General features: G+C 39.8%; 1 protein-coding gene across 1 annotated transcript in view; it reads right to left on the reverse strand.

Moving 5' to 3' along the window:
* Nucleotides 1–6,288: 6,288 nt before the first annotated feature.
* Nucleotides 6,289–18,932, reverse strand: part of LOC139463909 (uncharacterized) — a 54,995-nt gene continuing 42,351 nt past the window's right edge. Inside the window, exons 4-7 of the mRNA XM_071245329.1 lie at nucleotides 18,409–18,521; nucleotides 16,528–16,680; nucleotides 9,988–10,170; nucleotides 6,289–9,434 (exon numbers count right to left, since the gene is read on the reverse strand). Coding sequence (XP_071101430.1) covers nucleotides 9,264–9,434; nucleotides 9,988–10,170; nucleotides 16,528–16,680; nucleotides 18,409–18,521 — 620 coding nt within the window. The 3' untranslated portion in view covers nucleotides 6,289–9,263. The remainder of the gene's footprint in view (nucleotides 9,435–9,987; nucleotides 10,171–16,527; nucleotides 16,681–18,408; nucleotides 18,522–18,932) is intronic.

The following is an 18,932-nucleotide window of genomic DNA, read 5'->3' on the forward strand; positions in this document are numbered from 1 at the left end:
ATCTTCACGGGTCGTTCACCTTCTCTCTATGTGTGAGGGTGGGTGGGAGTTGTGGGGTGGGGGTTGGGGGTGGGGGGCAAGAGTATCTTGACGCTACAGGGAGAGTCAGTACTAATTCAGTAAAGCCAAGGTGACCGTCCGTCCGCTTTGTCTGGGGTTTAACCTACACTGATAAAGCCGGGTTTGAGCTGACACGATCTGTTACGTAGTGCTACATAGTGACACGGGATGAGGTCGGACGTTGGAGGGGTCATCGAGTGGCTTCCTGTCCAGACAGGATGGTGTCGGACATTGTAGAGGTCATCGTGTGGCTTCTTATTCAGACAGGATTTGTGTCGGACATTGTAGAGGTCATCGAGTGGCTTCCTGTGCAGACAGGATGGTGACGGACATTGTAGAGGTCATGGTGTGGCTTCTTATTCAGACATGATGGTGTCGGACATTGTAGAGGTCATCGTGTGGCTTCTTGTCCAGACATGATGGTGTCGGACATTGTAGAGGTCATGGTGTGGCTTCTTATTCAGACATGATGGTGTCGGACATTGTAGAGGTCATCGAGTGGCTTCCTGTCCAGACAGGATGGTGTCGGACATTGTAGAGGTCATCGTGTGGCTTCTTGGCCAGACATGATGGTGTCGGACATTGTAGAGGTCATCGTGTGGCTTCCTGTCCAGACAGGATGGTGTCGGACATTGTAGAGGTCATCGTGTGGCTTCCTGTCCAGACAGGATGGTGTCGGACATTGTAGAGGTCATCGTGTGGCTTCTTATTCAGACAGGGTGGTGTCGGACATTGTAGAGGTCATCGTGTGGCTTCTTGGCCAGACAGGACGGTGTCGGACATTGTAAGGGTCTTCGTCCAGACAGGATGGTGTCGGACATTGTAGAGGTCACCGTGTGGCTTCTTGTCCAGACATGATGGTGTCGGACATTGTAGGGGTCATCGTGTGGCTTCGTGGCCAGACAGGACGGTGTCGGACATTGTAGAGGTCATAGTGTGGCTTCTTATTCAGACAGGATGGTGACGGACATTGTAGGAACCATCCTGGTTCTTCCTGTCCAGACAAGGTGGTGTCAAGGAATGTAGGGCGGCATCATGTGCAGTGGACATTCTGTAGCTTCTCTGTGAATAAATAAAAATATAGTTTATTCCAAACCGATAAATGTGCTGCTTTAGGACGCTTGGTGTCATCAGCAGAACAACGCGATCGTTGTTGTCGTTCTGGCTGGTGGCAATACGAGTTCTAGTTGGTTTGCAGATCGCGGAGTAGGGTAGAACAATGTGTTCATTAGGGTACACTGGAGCTGGTTCAAGATGCGATTTGTCGACAAATACCAGGAGCTCGAAAGTTATCTCTCCCTCTAACTTGAAGCCAGGGTTGTAGCCCCAACCATTTTGTTGAGGGCAAACCATTTGATTTACTTTTGACAAAGTATATTTTGTTCAGAATATATTGGAAAACGCATTTGGTCTCTTTTTTTACCCAAAAATGATAGTTCGCTGGACATAAAAGGAGTTGTAAAGAAAGCATCTTCGACTCCTCTTTTCCGAGAAAACACTTGTAAAAGGGACCGAAAATATATTCTGTCCCCTTAAAATGTCATTTCATCCAGAAGATATTTCCAGATGCCGCACGAAGCCAACCGTCTAGTCGGAATGTTACAAACACATCGACCAGGCATTTGACAGATGCTTTGGCTCGACCATATAGTCTCTCATCCACACACCAGGAACATTTGAGCTGCTTATTTCTGTTTTGAGAAAGGTCCGGTCTTCCAGTATGATGCTGGCTTTGCAATTTGACATAACTCGGAAATTGCTACTGTCGCAATGGAATTAGGCTATTGCAGAGTGATAATACATTGTTATTTTGTTTTATTGTTTTCGTATTTAAATCAAATGTATCACCCCACAACGCATGCTACATTGATGTTAAGATGGTTAAAGTCATATAAAATAATGATTGCCATTCATTATTATTATACAATAAAAACATGGGGTTGTAGAATTCCGGGAAGAAGTGGTCCACAACAATAAGCTGGTTCCCGGCTCTCTATGCGCGTCGTCAACTTGCGTGATATAGAGGCGGGGCCCAGCTCAGGGTTCACAGTTGCCCACACTTGACAAAAGAGTCGACTAAAATGGATAGGGTGGAAGAAGCAATGTGCAAAGGGACTAAATTGGTTGATTGGTTTTATCGTGTCCCTATGGCGGTGATCGTTGAACAGTCACCGGTTTCCGATTCGATATTGTGCAGGTGGCCGTGGTGGAACTGGGATATTGCTGTGTTCAACATCGTGTTGTTTGTTTGTTGTTTAACGCCGCACTCCTGCTATATGACAGCGGTCTGTAAATAATCGAGTCTGGAAAATACAATCCAGTGATTGACATCATGAACATCGATCCACGCAATTGGGATACGATGACCAGCATCAACAAAGTCAGCGAGCCTGACCACCCGATAACGTTAGTCGCCTCTTACGACAAGCATTGTCACCTTTAGCGGCAAGCATGGTTGCTATTCTCCATTATGTATTCACACATTGAGCTGTTCCTGGGATTACTAAGTTCGGTTTGAGCCAATATCAACTGGAACTGGAATACAGTTCACTACGGTTATAACGAACACGGTTATAAGGAACCTACGGATATAACGAACTAACTGTTTAGTCCCGACTATATGCTGTAGTTCTGCTGTATATATGCTTATAACGAACTACGGTTATAACGAACTAAAATTGGTAGTCCCTTTGAGTTCGTTATAACCGTAGTTTACTGTATTGCTGTTCAACATCGTGTATTCACTCACCCAGCTGTTCTTGGAATTATCCAGGAAATTATCCAGTTCTTTTACAGCCAATATTATCAGATTTGGATTCGCATTTGACATATTTCTATCTAAGGGTATTTCTTAGGTGAGATTATTTACATACACGTTGAGACAGACATAGGAACAGACGATACATTTAAAGGTTCCCCCCGTAACAATATTCATTCGTTTATCGACGACACTGCTTTTAAACTTGAATTAAAGATAAGTAATTTGAATTCACCCATTCTAGTACTCCTATGTTTTAATGGAATGAGAGTTTGGAGCTATCAAATATACAGTTTATGCAACTCTAAATTGAAAACAGAATGGGTTTTCTTCCGATTGCAGCTATTGTCGGTAACACTAGAACAGGACTGTGAGTTCAGGTTCAAAATAATGAAACGCCGAGTTTCATGTCTGAACAAGTAGAATCAGGTCACAGGATTATACACGGAGACTTAATACAACCAGGTTCACCCTAACATAATCCTGTATTTAAACAACGATCACTTTGACATTCCCTGTCAAAGGACCCTCATAAACTGCACAGTGCCAATGCAATGATGGCAAGGGCTCATCTTGAGTGTCTGATGAACCACCATATCTCTTGCTTCACGTCATGGTTGTGTGTCGATTTGAGCCAGTATTAATGAAGTTGATGACCCCGTATGTTGAGGATTACTCGCACTGGTCGTTTTGGTGGTTTACGACCGGTATCGATAGCCGAGTCGGATACAGAATGAGTTGTCTCCCTTGCCTGCTGGGACATTGCGTAGAACCACGGCCACTCGATAGGACAGAATTGAGCGTTAACGGCAGCAGTCATAAATGCACATCTTGGTTTGTTTGAACTTTAAGGGAAGAATCATTGTTAGCTAGGTGTAGGCTACATTGATGCTTTTATCCCTATAATACCGAGCGCCAGGCAGGGTAAGAACAAGTACCATCTTTTTACGTCTTTTGGTATGGCACAGCCGGGGGTCGAACCCCGGACCTTCCGCTCTATCTACTAGTCCATAGAGGCGGTCCGAAAGACTGGGCCATGCTGCCACAGCCAAGAACAAGGCTGAAAGTGAGATACAAACTTACGATTCTGTGAATGACTTAACTCAAGGCATGTTGTGCATTAGGGTGTAGATCTGGAGGTCAGTGCGAGAAACGGACGTTATCTCTTATTTGGGTACTTATTATCTGCTTGGTTGACATCACAAGCATTGAGTTGGGCAGGACAGGTCATGCTTACACTTTGGGAAAACACCTAGACAAAATCAATGATTTTCAGTGATCCATTCATCTTATTTTCACCGCTATTTTTCCTTTTACGCTCAGTGGAATCTGTTTTGGAGTATTCTTTGTTAATTCCAAATTATCCCGAGCTCTGTACCTCCGTAAGGTGAGTGAAACCAAGGGACGATAACAGGAGCAACATTGCACATTCTGAGGTAACCACACTCAGCGTGGTCACTCAAAGGGGAGTTGGGGTAGCCTTGTAGTTAAAGCGTACGCACGTCACGCTGACGGCCCGATTCGATTCCCCACATGGGACCACTGTGTGAAGACCGTTTCTGGTGTCCCCCATCGTGATATTGCTGGAATATTGTTAAAAGCGGCGTAAAACCATCCTCGCTCACACAAAATAGCCAACCGATTACCATCTGAGGGTGGCCTGTCCCCAAGCTCTGGATGTGGAGCAAGTTCAATGCACGGTCGTAGATCTCATGCTATTTTTAAATTCAATACAGAGCTGCCATTCCCTCCTGATGAAATAATTATTATTTCTATGTGTGTACATTAATGTTGCAGTCATATACTCAGAACACTAAACAAGCATTTTTGGGGGATCTAGGTAACAAATGTTCTTTCAGGTGACAGTTCGTAAATGAATATTCTTTTGCCACAGGAATATTAGAGTGAGAGAGTTGTGGCTATTTTCATAGTTGATAAACACCCCAGTCAACAACATTTCAGCTGTATCACAGCAGCATGTAAATATATCCGGTGTGGTCAAGGCAAACCAATCCTTAATACTATCAGCAGTGTCCTGTGCTACATGGTACATGGTACACTGACACAAGTAACCTACTACCTGATCCATGACCACCCGCTTACTAACAGCAAACCTTACTTGGGACAAAATCCCTCCTACAATTCCCATGTGGTTAGCAGGTCACCGTAGTGGAAACCCAAGAACACAAATGGTCCTGCAAGATGTTACCAAAGTGAGTGAGTGAGTGAGATGTGTTGATAATTCCACTTTTAACAATATTTCACCCTGTCAGCTTCATAATTTAAGCAAGTCCTAGATTGGGAATGTGAATATGTTAAACACTTTTGGAGCAAACTGGAAACCTTTTTAAACCTTGACACAAATACTAGGATCTCACTTACCAAATACTCAGTTATTTTTGGATTCGACAAAAATAAACTTTTACTTAATCATATTATAATATCCAGTAAAAGATATATATATATATATCAAGTATTAAGGGTGAGAAACCAATTTTTGATAATTTTAGAAAAATACTAAAAGAGACAGCGATGATTGAAAAATTCATTGCCACCAAAAACAATGGTCTATTACAATTTGAACGAAAATGGGGAAAATTCCTTCAGAAATTAATATAATAATAAAGCCCTGTACAATAAGGCTATAGATCAGCTATGCCTCAAATAGCAATACTACCATAATTGTTTTAGTTATATCTGACTATCGATACAACTTTTCATGCTCTTCTTGAGGCATATCGTGTGTGTGTGTGTGTGCGTGCGTGTTTCAATTATGCATACTATATTTATATCACAAGAAATGTACATCTATGTAACGTATTGTCACTACAATTGACTAAACCTACTGTGTAACCTCTGAACCTGATGTACAACTCTTCGAAAGGAATAAAAATTGTCCAAAAAAAAGAAAACGTCCTAGATGTTTCAGTGAGTGAGTAAGTCACAAATCAGGTGAGCTCAATCATGGCAGAGAGTCCTTGGACTCGGGAGTTTCCGGAGCTTAGTTCCTGAAGCACATGTGGCGTGTCCTTAGAAAAAGATACATCGGAATATACCTTTGTTCACCTAGCAGTGAATGGGTACCTGGTAGGATGGTAATGTGACTGCTAACCAAGTACCCACAAGCAGCATGGGTAATATATTGATTTGGCGCATCAAAAACATGCACATTATGTGTAATACCATATCAGCAATATTGCAGCTACTAGTATTTGTAGGAAGTGCCACCTAGGTGAAGATGGTGAGCAGGGTGCTAACAGAGTAAGGATCACAATTAGGATGCTCGGCAGATCCTGGCACAACAAAGTGGCCAAACTCTGCACAAGAATTTCTGCTGCCTTAACCGACTAGGTCACTCATCACCCAGATACCACATGGAATGGTGGAAATGCACCCTGTATATAGATAAAGCATCAAGAACTAATGTAAAGGTTTAAAAATATACCTTTATTATAAAAATGTACACATAAGAAACATATGAAACAATATGCTAATGATCCTCAGACATTGTTCCTTATAAGACACAGACATGGCTCATGCTTCATACAGTGGTTTTCATAAAATGGGGTTTTTGAAAAAAAAATATATCAAAATACACCCTGTGTGTTTGTCTGTTGAGCAGTTAAGATGGATCATTTTGTTTACAAGATCATGTTTGCATCAAGAATGTTCTTCACTCCATTTATATAATGCACACCATTTTTATGGTCAATGCATATTTAAGATGGTTTTAATAATTTCGCAACAAAATCCTACCCTCTGAAGGGTTAAACTTTTCAAGTTAACCCCAGCAGAGTTGATGCAACTCTATTAGAGGGTGCGATTTTATGGCACCAGAGCTATTTCTTTATACCCATGGACAATTGTGTCATCGTCTTTTAAACCACTGCCATATAACAGTTTTTTGTTCAAACTGGCTCCAAAAAACCAAACCACATTTTTTCTCTCTGAAATGTGACTCCTATGGAGGTGGTTAACTGAAAAAAATTTCTCCAAACACTTGTGTCGGAATAAATAAAAACAATATAGTGTCGCAATAATGTTGACAATTGATCTAAGATAAAACAAGATCTTAGTGGAAGACAAACAAAGTTCTTTGCATAGCGAGCCAGCACCTTCAACTACTTGCTGCAATACAATTGACATTCAGTCACAGACTTCTAAACAGCAGTTGAGTTTGCTTAAAGCTTGTAATTGGTTTAAATGTGCAACTGTAAAAAAAATGTCTAACAAAAGTGATATCTAACAATGAGTATTGACTCGATCCAAACTAAGACATTTCCACAGCATATACATTCTGCTTCAAACATCATTTATTGAGGATGTGTCAAAATTATTTTGTCATTTTTCGGCTGTGATGAAAATATCAAATGACACAAGACGTTGATTTTCAATTGCTTCGTTACAGTGATAATTTCCGTTGATTAAAACAAAAGTATCCAAAATACTTATGACATATCCCCCTATCATTTTGACTTCATAAGTGATGTTATTGGCATTCTCTTAAAGGAGATACTACTTGCATAGAACAATAAATGCATTGTGGGGGTCAGCAGTATACTTTTCGTTGATTTCACAGAAGTGATTGACATAAATGTCACATGGTATGCTAAGCAACTCCATACTCTTTGAGCTAAAAAACCATGCACAGTTTAAAAATAAATATAAGGCTCACTTTCACAACATTCACCTTTATGACATACAGTCACTTAAAGATTTTCCAATAAATAAATAACAATCTTGTAAAGATTAAAACACAGCAATATACCATCTTGTAATACTAGGTAACAAAGAAACCTATGAAGAAATGCATTGAAAACTGTCTTCAACAATCATTAGCATACATTACCATACAAGAATTTACTTTCAACCTTTCAATACTGTCGTCCTTATCTATGGAAGTGCCTGGTATTACAAGATACTATTTGCCTGTCACTAATTAACATAACAACCAGTGTGGGTGGGTGGGTGGAGCGTGTAGTGTCATCTACAGTAGAAAGAAACGAAAGACAAGAGAAGAATAGCGGACAGTTTGCAAACAATCCTCACAGAACTGGCAGGACGCCGCCATCGTCGTCGCCTTTGTCACCAAAGTTATTTACATACATACTGATAATCAGTTTTGGAAATATCCTCCAATATTGGTAAATTCTAGAACAAAATACATAATTCCTTATTCCAATCCATATCTGAAAATTTACATTAGTTATCGATAATGGCTTTTTTCATATCGCATAAAATTCCCAAAAGTTTGACGTACACGGCCAGACACATTCTCATGATCAATGGACAAAAGAAAAAAATAACCCCAAAATATTCACAGGGTTGATTTTCGGTCAAATACTTAACCCTACTTCATACCGATGCTTAATGACAGTATAGTTTCAACTAGAAACAGTATTTCTAAATATGAATTCTAGAACATAAGGGGTCGAAATGTAAAAAAAAGCAAATATGAAAAAAGTAAAGAAAATACTCCGGTGATGCAAAAGTAACCAGTATGTATGCAAACAAAAGAACAACCTTTTTAAAAAAGAATGAGATGAGAGTTCGGTTTGTTTCAAGCTCTTTTTGGTACATTTGTTCCACAATAAAATATGATATGTACATAGATTCCACAACGCAGTACATACATACATAACAATACATGAATAGTAAGTAGTCAACACGACAGTGACAATGCGTGGTCACATCACTGTCAACTATTTATACCTATATACATATGTATAATGCTATTCTACACGTCGTATATTACAGAAATACACACATTCATTTGTCGGACACAACACACAGTGATCAACTTGTAGGTGCTTGTGCATGCATCTTCATACAGATAAAGCTGACAAAATATATATATGTCCTAACTAATAATTTGCAAAAATATATGTAAACATGCTTACAGATTGTGGTTAATTTTTTTCATTCATCGAGGTATATATTTTTGCAGTTAAAAAACTGTTTGCAAGTTGTTTGATCTGAGCAAAATCACTGCCAGACTAAGTATATATTTTTTAGTTTTATCTGAATATGAATGATTTTGCCAAAAATAGCAACAGATTAAAAATGCTAATAAAATCATTAACATGTCACTGTTTTTTTGAATTTGTAATTATGATTAAAATCCTTTTTTAGGGCCAGTTTTTGTTATCATGGTTGTAGCGAGTAAGGCATGTTTGCTTAAAACTAATAACTTTAGCTTGGCACATATAAACAGCTCACAACAGAATCATACAGTAATTCCTTGGTAAGGCACATGAGTAAAAGTCAAGAGTTATCTCCCTTTAAGCACTTTCTAATCCACAGGAGAACAGTTTCTAGTGTCAGCGTTGTTGACCTTTGTTCCTTCACTCCCCACACAAAAGGGAAAGTTTTCATCACACAAAATAGCTATTTTTTCCCAAAGTCAAAAAGCACATATGAATCAGCACTTGCATAGACGTTTGGGCTATTTGCACTGGGCCCATTTCGGCAAGATGCGTCTTCTTGCGTTCGTGAACCAATAGTTTATCTGGTTTATTGTCAATCCAGTTTGCTTAATTAGCATGGCCTTTTCATCATCATTGGGATAGGGATTGTCTTTGTGGTTTCGGAGCCATTCCAACATAATTGCCACAGCCTGAAAAAATAATAATTAATAATCAATTTAATTTTGAACATATTCATAAACAAATCTATTCATTTCTTTTATTTCAAAACAATTTCTACAATTCATTTTGTGTCCTCAAGACATTTTTCGAAAGACATCTTTGATGTCCACAATGTAAACTGGGAGATCTCCGTTCAACCCTCGAAGGGAAACATGTCAACATTGTGCGTGACACATCTTTGTGATAAACACAGAAGCAAATTCCCTTGTAATATCAATGAAGGCGACAATCCAATTATAACTGTAACTAAACAGCCCATAGGACAAAATGTCTAACAAAGGCCATGCTTCAGTAGATTCCATGAATGTAGCAAGCATACTTAATAAAGTTATCAATTAGATTACAGAACAAACATGTAAAGGTCGCATTTAAAAAAATGTATAAAAACAGACTATCAACAAACCTATTCACGTAGGCAATCAATTACAATGGAAACTTTACGAGTTTCCAATCTATGAAAATGTTCTGTTTCAATCGACGAACAAATTTCAAACTTTTGGATGAGGGAGTTTGGAAAATTACCTCTTTGGGGAGACTTGGATGTTTCTTTGACTCCGATTTGTTGCTATGGTTACTGTTGTTGCTGATGGCACTGCCAGCCTCGCTGAGGGCATCTTGGGCCTCCTTAATGGAGCGAAATTGCGGTGACGCAAGAGTTGGAAGTCCGATCCCTTTACCCATAGCGGGGATAAATCCTTCCTGAGTCTGCGAAAATATTGATTCAGAGATCGTAAATTTTTAATTGAATTATCATCAACTTAAAACCCCAGTCTCCTACGTTCTTAAAATGATTAAATTCGAACCAGGTATTTCTTTCCTTCCTTTCCACATTGCTTGTTGAGCAATTCAGGAAAAAAACTGGAATTTTACAGCGTTTTATTTCTAAGTTAATTACAATAAAATCTCTAGTTCCTAGGAAGTGAGAGCATTAGAAAGGAAGATAATTTCTTCTGGTAAAGGAAAGGGGTTCAGATCGGATTGAATAGAGAAAACGTCTTGAGATGTGCTCACCTAATTTCACACTTCTATTTTTGGCAATTTGATCATCGAAAATACAAAAGACTTTCCCAATGTGATATAAAAATCACAACTCAATAAAAATCTGAAGCGACATATCAAGGTTGCAACATATCTTGAATGTGAAATTAATAGTTAACTGAACATGAAGTGGCTATTTCGTCGTTTTAAACAGAGGTAAACCCCAGTGGTCACAAGCTAGTTCGCAGATCATTTCAAAAAGTAGTTATGTAAACCAAGATTTTTGAGAAAACAATCACTCTGGATTTTCACTAGTCTTGCTCTGGATTTTCACTAGTTTTGGGCTGACGGATTATTGTGTCTAGTCCTATTATACATAGTTCATATTCACGTTTCTTTGTAAGATTTCAAAACAAGGGGTGTATCCTGATGAATAATTCATCTGATGTACTACAAAGCATAGACTCGTAAGTGTCTCAGTAAGCTAAACATAAACCAATCCAGCATGTTGGGATGCATGTACTTCTCTCAATGATTCCATAAAGCCCGTTCCAAATGCATGAACTAATGATATAAGTGTCTCTGGCTTCCTTGCCTCTAGCAGTTTACCATCTCCATGTATGACGCACAACTTGTTTTTAACTGTTTCTACAGCAATTTCAACCACATATGCCCAAGCTTTGTTACTTTTAGCTTCTTTCATGACAGTTGGACCATTAAAACTGTCACTGTGTCAGTGTTTAAGTGTTTTCTAAATAAATGAAGAGGCTCAATTGCGGGGGGAAAAAAGCACCAGTTCCACTCATAGGATGCCTGTAACACTTGCTGATTTATGGACCAGAAATGCAGAAATACCAACCCTCATGACACTTTATGACTTGTACAGAATTCCCTTGTAAAAAGTGAAATGGCAAACTTGGGACATAATTGGTTAAGAATGAAAACAAGTACAGACACAATGACAAATACAGCGTGTCCTTCATGTCAACCGTAGCCCCATTTCCGACCAGACAAAAAAATCAAAAGGAAGCGACAACACCTACATTAATTGTTTCACATTTACTTGATGTGTACGAAAATCTCCAAATGACAGAATCGTGAATGCTGAGAATCATGTTCTTCTGTTTGATAGTAGGTAGGTTTGTTTCTTTGTTTGTTGTTAAACACCACACTCAGCAATATTCCAGCTATATGACGTTGGTCAGTAAATAATAAAGTCTGGAAAAGACAATACAGTCATTGACATCATGAGCATCGATCCATGCATTTGGGATATGATGACACGCATCAACCAAGTTAGCAAGCCTGACCATTCGATACCGTTCACCCCCCTTACAACAAGCATGGGTTGCTGAAGACCTATTCTAACACGGATCTTCACGGGTCTGATAGTAGGTAAACCATTTCTTAGATATCTTTGCAAACTAGAGTGCCATGTTGAAAGACTTCCGTTTGATTATTAAATACATACTGATTCACACATCTGCATTGAATGCTTAACATGAAAAGTCCTCTAACCTTCTTTCTGTTGGTCCACAATGAAGTTATGTTACATCAGTTTGTGTGTCAGTGCGAGCATGCATGCTGTTTAAAGCCAAACTCAGTAATATCCCAGCTATGGATGGTTATTGTTTGGCAAAGTTTTTTTTTGTCAAACAATATCCCACTGAACATATTTAGGGCAAAATTTTCTTTGTTTTTTTAATGTCACACAAATTCCAGCTTTATGATGGCGGCATGTGATACCCAATCTGAACCAGACAATCCAGTGACTGATATTGTGAGCAACAATCCACGATGTCGGGGAACGTTACATTACCAACCAAGTCACTGATTAATCCTGTTACTATTACTTCATTTACACAAGTTTCAAGTCCATAGGACCCGTGAAGATTCCGGGGTAGAATAGGTCTTCAGCAACCCATGCTTGCCGTAAAAGGTGACTATGCTTGTCGTAAAAGGCGACTAACGGGATCGGGTGGTCAGACTCGCTGACTTGGTTGTTGCATGTCATCGATCCCAATTGCGTGGATCGATGCTCATGATATTAATCACTGGATTTTCTGGTCCAGACTCGATTATTTACAGACCGCCGTCATATATTTGAAATATTGCTGAGTGTGGCATTAAACAACAAACCAACCAACCATTCAAGTCCATAGCTACTGAATTCTAAACCTAATACAACACTGAAACTTAAATCTATCCACTAAGAACCAAAGATTCTACTTTATTACTTCACTGTTCTCTCAGTTATAATAACGCACTCCCCACACATGGCTGGAACCTGTCATGGATGTATGGGGATGTAGTTACGCTCTGCACTCGCCCACACGAAGCTAAGCCAACTGTCCCCTCTCCTTGTCTTCAAACCCCAGGCTACCTTCCATACAAACTCTTACAGAGGTGATTTGGTCTGAGATAACAGCCCTCCTCAACTTCGGTATTAAGCCTGACTTTGACAGGTCTCCCTCTTTGCATAAGCTCCCCCTCCTATTTCAAATTAAAATTGCCATGGCTTGATGAGGTGTCAGTGTAAAAACTGGTTTTGTTGGGTAAAATAACTAAAGCTTGGTGTTGAGGCATGAACTGCTAAATGTTGGGCATTCTGTGTAGCAATCTGTTGTGTGGGGGTATTTCGGATGAATTAGACTCATACTAATGAAACAAAGGTGGGAGAAATGGATGTCGAAGGAAGGAAAATGGACAGGTGAAATAGGGATTCAGAGAAAGCATTGAAGGGAAGAAGGGGAGGAATATATAGATGGGAGGGGAAAGAGGGAAGGAAAAGGGGATTCGAGAGAGGGAAAGATAAAACTGGAATTCAGAGAGAGCAAGGAAAAGAAGGTAAGGAAAAGGGAAGAGGGGAAGGAGAGAGGGAAGATAAATAGGGATTCAGGGAGAGAGCAAGGAAAGAGAGAAGGAACAGAAGGAGGTATATGAAGATGGGATCGATGGGGATAGAAGGAAAGGGAACAAAGGAAGGAAAAAATTGAGAGGTAAACAGGGATTCAGAGAGGGAGGGAAAGAGGGGAGGGATAGAGGAAAGAATATGAAGATGGGGAAAGAAGGTAAGGAAAAAGGGAAGACAAAAATGGAAAGAAACAGGGATTCAGGGAGAGAAGGAAAGAGGAAGAAAGATGGAAAAAGGGAGACAGGTGGGAAGCAAAGAAAGAAAGGGCTGTGATACAAAGATAGAAAGAAAGAAAGACAGTAAGAAAGAAGCATAACATAATACCTTAACAGTTAGGGTTGATGGGGTGGGGGGCCTATTGTGAGGGAGGTCAACCTCATGAATGGAGGGCCCCAGACTCTGGATAATGGGATACTTTTGCCTGGGCAGCGAGACACTCCTAACCCTTGACAAATTGGGATCTATAAATCCCATTCATAGGTGTAGAGCACTGAATAAAGCTCAACAGGTTTTGTTCACATACAAAGCCCACCTCCTGTATTTCACTGGGGACAATAGACAGGGAGAGGGTTATGATAGGACTAGTGCCTGGCTAGACCAAGGGTGGCTAGCCTGGAGGTTGGGCTAGAAAAGACTGACCCTACTCTCTAATCTGTATTTACAAAATGACAATGTCTGGATGGAGTGAAAAGATATCTTCAAATTGTAAACCTTAAGTAGAATAATTAAGGAAAATTCCTATGCTGAAAAAGAGCATCTAAAAAAAAATCTGATTTGAACTCTAACAAGGTTAAAACAGTTTTGTCAGTAGGGTTGACTTTGCAAACAGTCTTAATGAGAATGTATTTCAAACTCCGCAAGTGTATGAGAATAAAGTGTCACTTCTTAGAAAGAAATAGCAATGATTATTCATGAGTCAGAATACATTTTAAATATAACCAACTTTAAAATAAATAATCCTCAAGTAATTTAGTGAAATAGATATGACAAAATTGTTATGAGAAAATGCGTGGGAAAGGGACAAACAAAAGTGTTTAAAATAGACGGGAGATTGGAATTCTTTCATCATTAGAAGGCACACAGCTTCCAAATGGACCTCTCCAAGATATTTAAGGGAGCAAGGTTGCAACAAACCAGTTATTTATCCAGTCAGAAAACACAGCCAACAGTGAACTGTGAACATTATGTGGGGGATGAAAATAGAACTTATTTGCCAACGCAACAAGACAAACTGTGTTGACATGTTCAGTAGGGGTCAATATTCGACACATTTAGGAAACTGACAGGAACATTTTTGTTGTGCACAAAGCCAAGATTAAACAAAGGCCTGCCAGGGGGCTTGGCAAGATATTGGGGGGCATCTCCAAAATAGTTGCAGATTTTAAAAAAAGTTTTATTGTTGAATATGATGATGAAACTTCAAATAAAAAATGTGTGGCTTTGCTTTAAAATACTGAGCATTTTTTTAGTTAAGGAGTATTTGCGAGATAAGCTTCGATGCCTCGGTAATGCTGTTATGTGCATAAATATTAACATGGCGTTTAGGAATTACAATGACAAGTAGCAATATTACTGACATGCAGCAATATTACTATAACATGTAGTAATATTACTGATCTGTAGCAATATTACTGACATGCAGCAATATTACTATGACATGCAGCAATATTACTATGACACATAGCAATATAACGGACCTGTAGCAATATAACGGACCTGTAGCAATATTATTGACATGTAGCAATATTACTGAAATGTATCAATATTACTATGAAATGTTGGATGCCTTAAAGACAACTGCCTCCCCAGGACCTAGTCTATGGTTTCCTGGTCCACGGACCTGTCACAGCCACTGTGTCAGACATATATGCGAAAGGGATTATGATAACACACTTATTTGTATATGCAATGGGGATTTGGTGTTCCATTCTATGTTGGAGAGGCTTGGGTATATACAGGTATTGTTCCAGATAGGTATATACGATCAGTGATGGTGGCACGTAGTCCAACCCGGACTTGATGAGACCTGACTTCATTGAGTCTCCCACCCTGTACCACAACTCCCATATATACTATACTACTCAACATTTGAAAGGGATATTCTGAGTGTCCTGGCACATGGGAGGGGGGAGGAGGAGGAGGAGGTAGAGGGAGGAGGAGGAGGAGGAGGTAGAGGGAGGAGGAAGAGGGAGGAGGAAGAGGAGGAGGAGGTAGAGGGAGGAGGTAGAGGGAGGAAGAGGAAGAGAAGGAGGAGGAGGAGGAAGAGGGAGGAGGTAGAGGGAGGAGGAGGAGGAGGAGGTAGAGGGAGGAGGAAGAGGGAGGAGGAAGAGGAGGAGGTAGAGGGAGGAGGAGGTAGAGGGAGGAAGAGGAAGAGAAGGAGGAGGAGGTAGAGGGAGGAGGAGGAGGAAGAGGAGGAGGTAGAGGGAGGAGGTAGAGGGAGGAGGAGGGAGGAGGAGGAAAAAGAGGAAGAGGAGGAGGAGGAGGTAGAGGGAGGAGGAGGAGGAAGAGGAGGAGGGAGGAGGAGGAAAAAGAGGAGGAGGAAGTAGAGGGAGGAGGAGGAGGAGGTAGAGGGAGGAGGAGGGAGGAGGAGGAAAAAGAGGAAGAGGAGGAGGTAGAGGGAGGAGGAAGAGGAGGAGGTAGAGGGAGGAGGAAGTAGAGGGAGGAGGAGGAGGAAAAAGAGGAAGAGGAGGAGGTAGAGGGAGGAGGAGGAGGAGGAGGAGGAGGTAGAGGGAGGAGGAGGAGGAAGAGGAGGAGGAGGTAGAGGGAGGAGGAAGAGGGAGGAGGAGGAAAGAGACGAAGGAATGTGTTCAATCCTTGTGTGTGGAGAATAAGAAGTAACTGAATGGATTAACTGAACAACATCAGTCCACAGTCATATCACCAAGGAGATAAACCATGATTTTTCTGCCAGATGGAACTAGCCCTTTTAACACTGCAGATGCCCTTTACGTCTTCACCCTGTGGCGAAGTTCACCTTTTCAATTTGCCCCAAAAGTTCACAGTATCAATTTGCCCTTTAATTCACGACAACTGCAATTCTGAAAGGTCATATACTCTTCATCCATTCATGATCATCACCATCAACACCTTGTTGGCAAATTATCCACATTCAATACCTAAACAACAGGTAACAAGTCAAAAAGAACAATTCGGTTTCAATTTCTGCTTACCATTGATGGATCCATCATGCCATATTTGGGATCTTTGACTACCTGGCCTACACCGAGCGAGCCCATTGGCCCAGCTGCCATTTGAGTCCCGCCCATTTGCCCAGAGCTGAGCATCATGGGATTGCCATGGTTTACAGATGCTGATTGTTCTGGCTGTAAATAAATAATATTCATAATCAAAATAAAAGTAGTACTATAAAAATCAAAAATCATTTTCATCAAGGCTAACAAATGACAGAAGAAAAAACAAACAAGTGAGCTGTATTCCAGTTATATCAATTTGCAGCTTATCATCATGATCAGGTGTTTACTGCTTTGGCGGAACCCACGAGCACGTGTATGGTGCTGATAGACCAAGAAACATAATTTGGGCGAACCGGGATTCGAACTCCACACAGCAAAATGCAGCGCCTTAGACAACTGTACACCATAAAATTGAAGAAAAATAAACTTATCCTAGTTATATAATGAAAAGTTGCCAGATTTTTCACACAATGTATCCATATCCAACAGGGAAATAGCATTTCTCAACATTTTTGAATAAATCATGGAATGTTAACTATGACCTGTTTTCTACAAAGTCAACTACCTCCAATCAAATCAAATTAACATAAAATTAGAAAATTCAAAGCTTTTTTCCCATCATCACAAAAAAAAAAAACAAGGGACAGATTAGCAACATGAACAGAAAAGGCAAATCACATTTGGGACAGCGGATGTAGCGTTAACAACCCAACAACAGGACCAAACCAGATCCAGCCAGGTTAAGTGTTAGGACACTTGGGTGTGATATGATTTTAAGGGCATTACAGTTCAAGCAACAGTCTACATTTAATCTACACTTTCTTCTACCCCTGATAAGCATGAAAACACGAGGTGGCTGGCCCCCTGTGGGGGTGGGGCGATCATGTTGTACCCAAGGGGAGATTAAGGGCCCGTCTATGATTACCTTCCGTTAATCCGCCCACTCACCTAATCTGATTACAGTTTATCAGCGTTCATAGGTAACAGTGTATGGTTACTTGACTATGTTTGCAATCATCTTGACTGAGCTTGCCACAACTCAATTTTAACTTGGCGACAGACAGCTAATGGCAGTCACTCTTGGCGACCGTGAGATAACTCACACCAAGCACTACAGTGACCAAACTTAATATGGTTCAGAGATAAGTGCAATATTGTATAAATCCATGACTTACATACTGATAAAAAAAAGTTAAGGATCATGAATATGTGGGATTTTGTTGTGAAAACTGCACACAATTATATCCCCTAAAAAATTCATGATCCCTTTTTTTTTTCATCATATTTCATATTAACAAAATTCCAAATAATCTTTGCGCTTTGAATACTTTAAAATGTTGTGATGAAGTAAACGGCTCAGGAAGTTGGACAATAAATCATTCTTCAGACCTTCCTGTACACTGGTACAATCACTGAGTCATAAATATACTTGTTCCCTAGCAGTGTCAGAGATAGGAGATCCACTAGGTTAACTTCAAATTGACAGCAATGAGCGAATAAAGTCTCACCCGGGAAATATTTCGCACTCAAGAATCCGATTCCAATCTTATTGAAATCCTATTCCTAATTTTTAACTCAACTATGTACACCACATGGACGGCTTATCATTCCATTCATACAGTATCATGCTTCACGTTTTGGGTTTTTGATGAAGAATCTGATATAAGACTGCACTAGCATTTCTCAAAAAGCCCTGTCAGTTAAGATCTGTTGAGAGAAAAAATGGCCACATGGAATTCCAATTTCCACTCTTTCACACTAGGTGTTTACAGTCGCTCCATGGCTTTTTTTTTTTTTAAATGGTGAAAAATCGGAGACTGTGCCTGTTACTAAGTTGTTAATTATGAATGAACTTACAATACTGTTGCGAACAGCTCGATCAAACTTCTCACAAAACTCTTCAATAGCACTGAGTGATTTGGATGTGGCTTTGGTGTGCTTGTCTTGTTCCTGGCGAACACGGATTTTCTCTGAAAACGATGGAAATAACTGTTACAAGATACATGTTTCAAACTGTTTCGTTATTATAGATATGATAATCAGGACCCATAAATCCTGAAAGTTATCCATTTGTTTTTCACATATGCTACAAGATGTGGTACTCAATTGTTAAAAAACTCATCTAAATGATGTATTCTTCAAAAATTCTGCTCCAAACAAAGAATTATCATTTGACCTTACTGTTTTATTTCAAAGTACACTGCTACGAATGTGTAGAAAAAAACAAGCAGTTTATGTAAGTTATTGTAAGCCGATCAAATAGTAATTTCTTTTCAATTAGCATTTCATATGAAAACTACTTGTTGATAAATTTTGAGCTTGTTCTTTCAACAACAAAAAAGCTACCAAAATGCAAAAAGTCCATGATAGTTTCAGAAATT

This window comes from Haliotis cracherodii, unplaced genomic scaffold (genome assembly GCF_022045235.1).
Source record: "Haliotis cracherodii isolate W230 unplaced genomic scaffold, xgHalCrac1.p SCAF_16, whole genome shotgun sequence".
NCBI classification, from domain to species: domain Eukaryota; kingdom Metazoa; phylum Mollusca; class Gastropoda; order Lepetellida; family Haliotidae; genus Haliotis; species Haliotis cracherodii.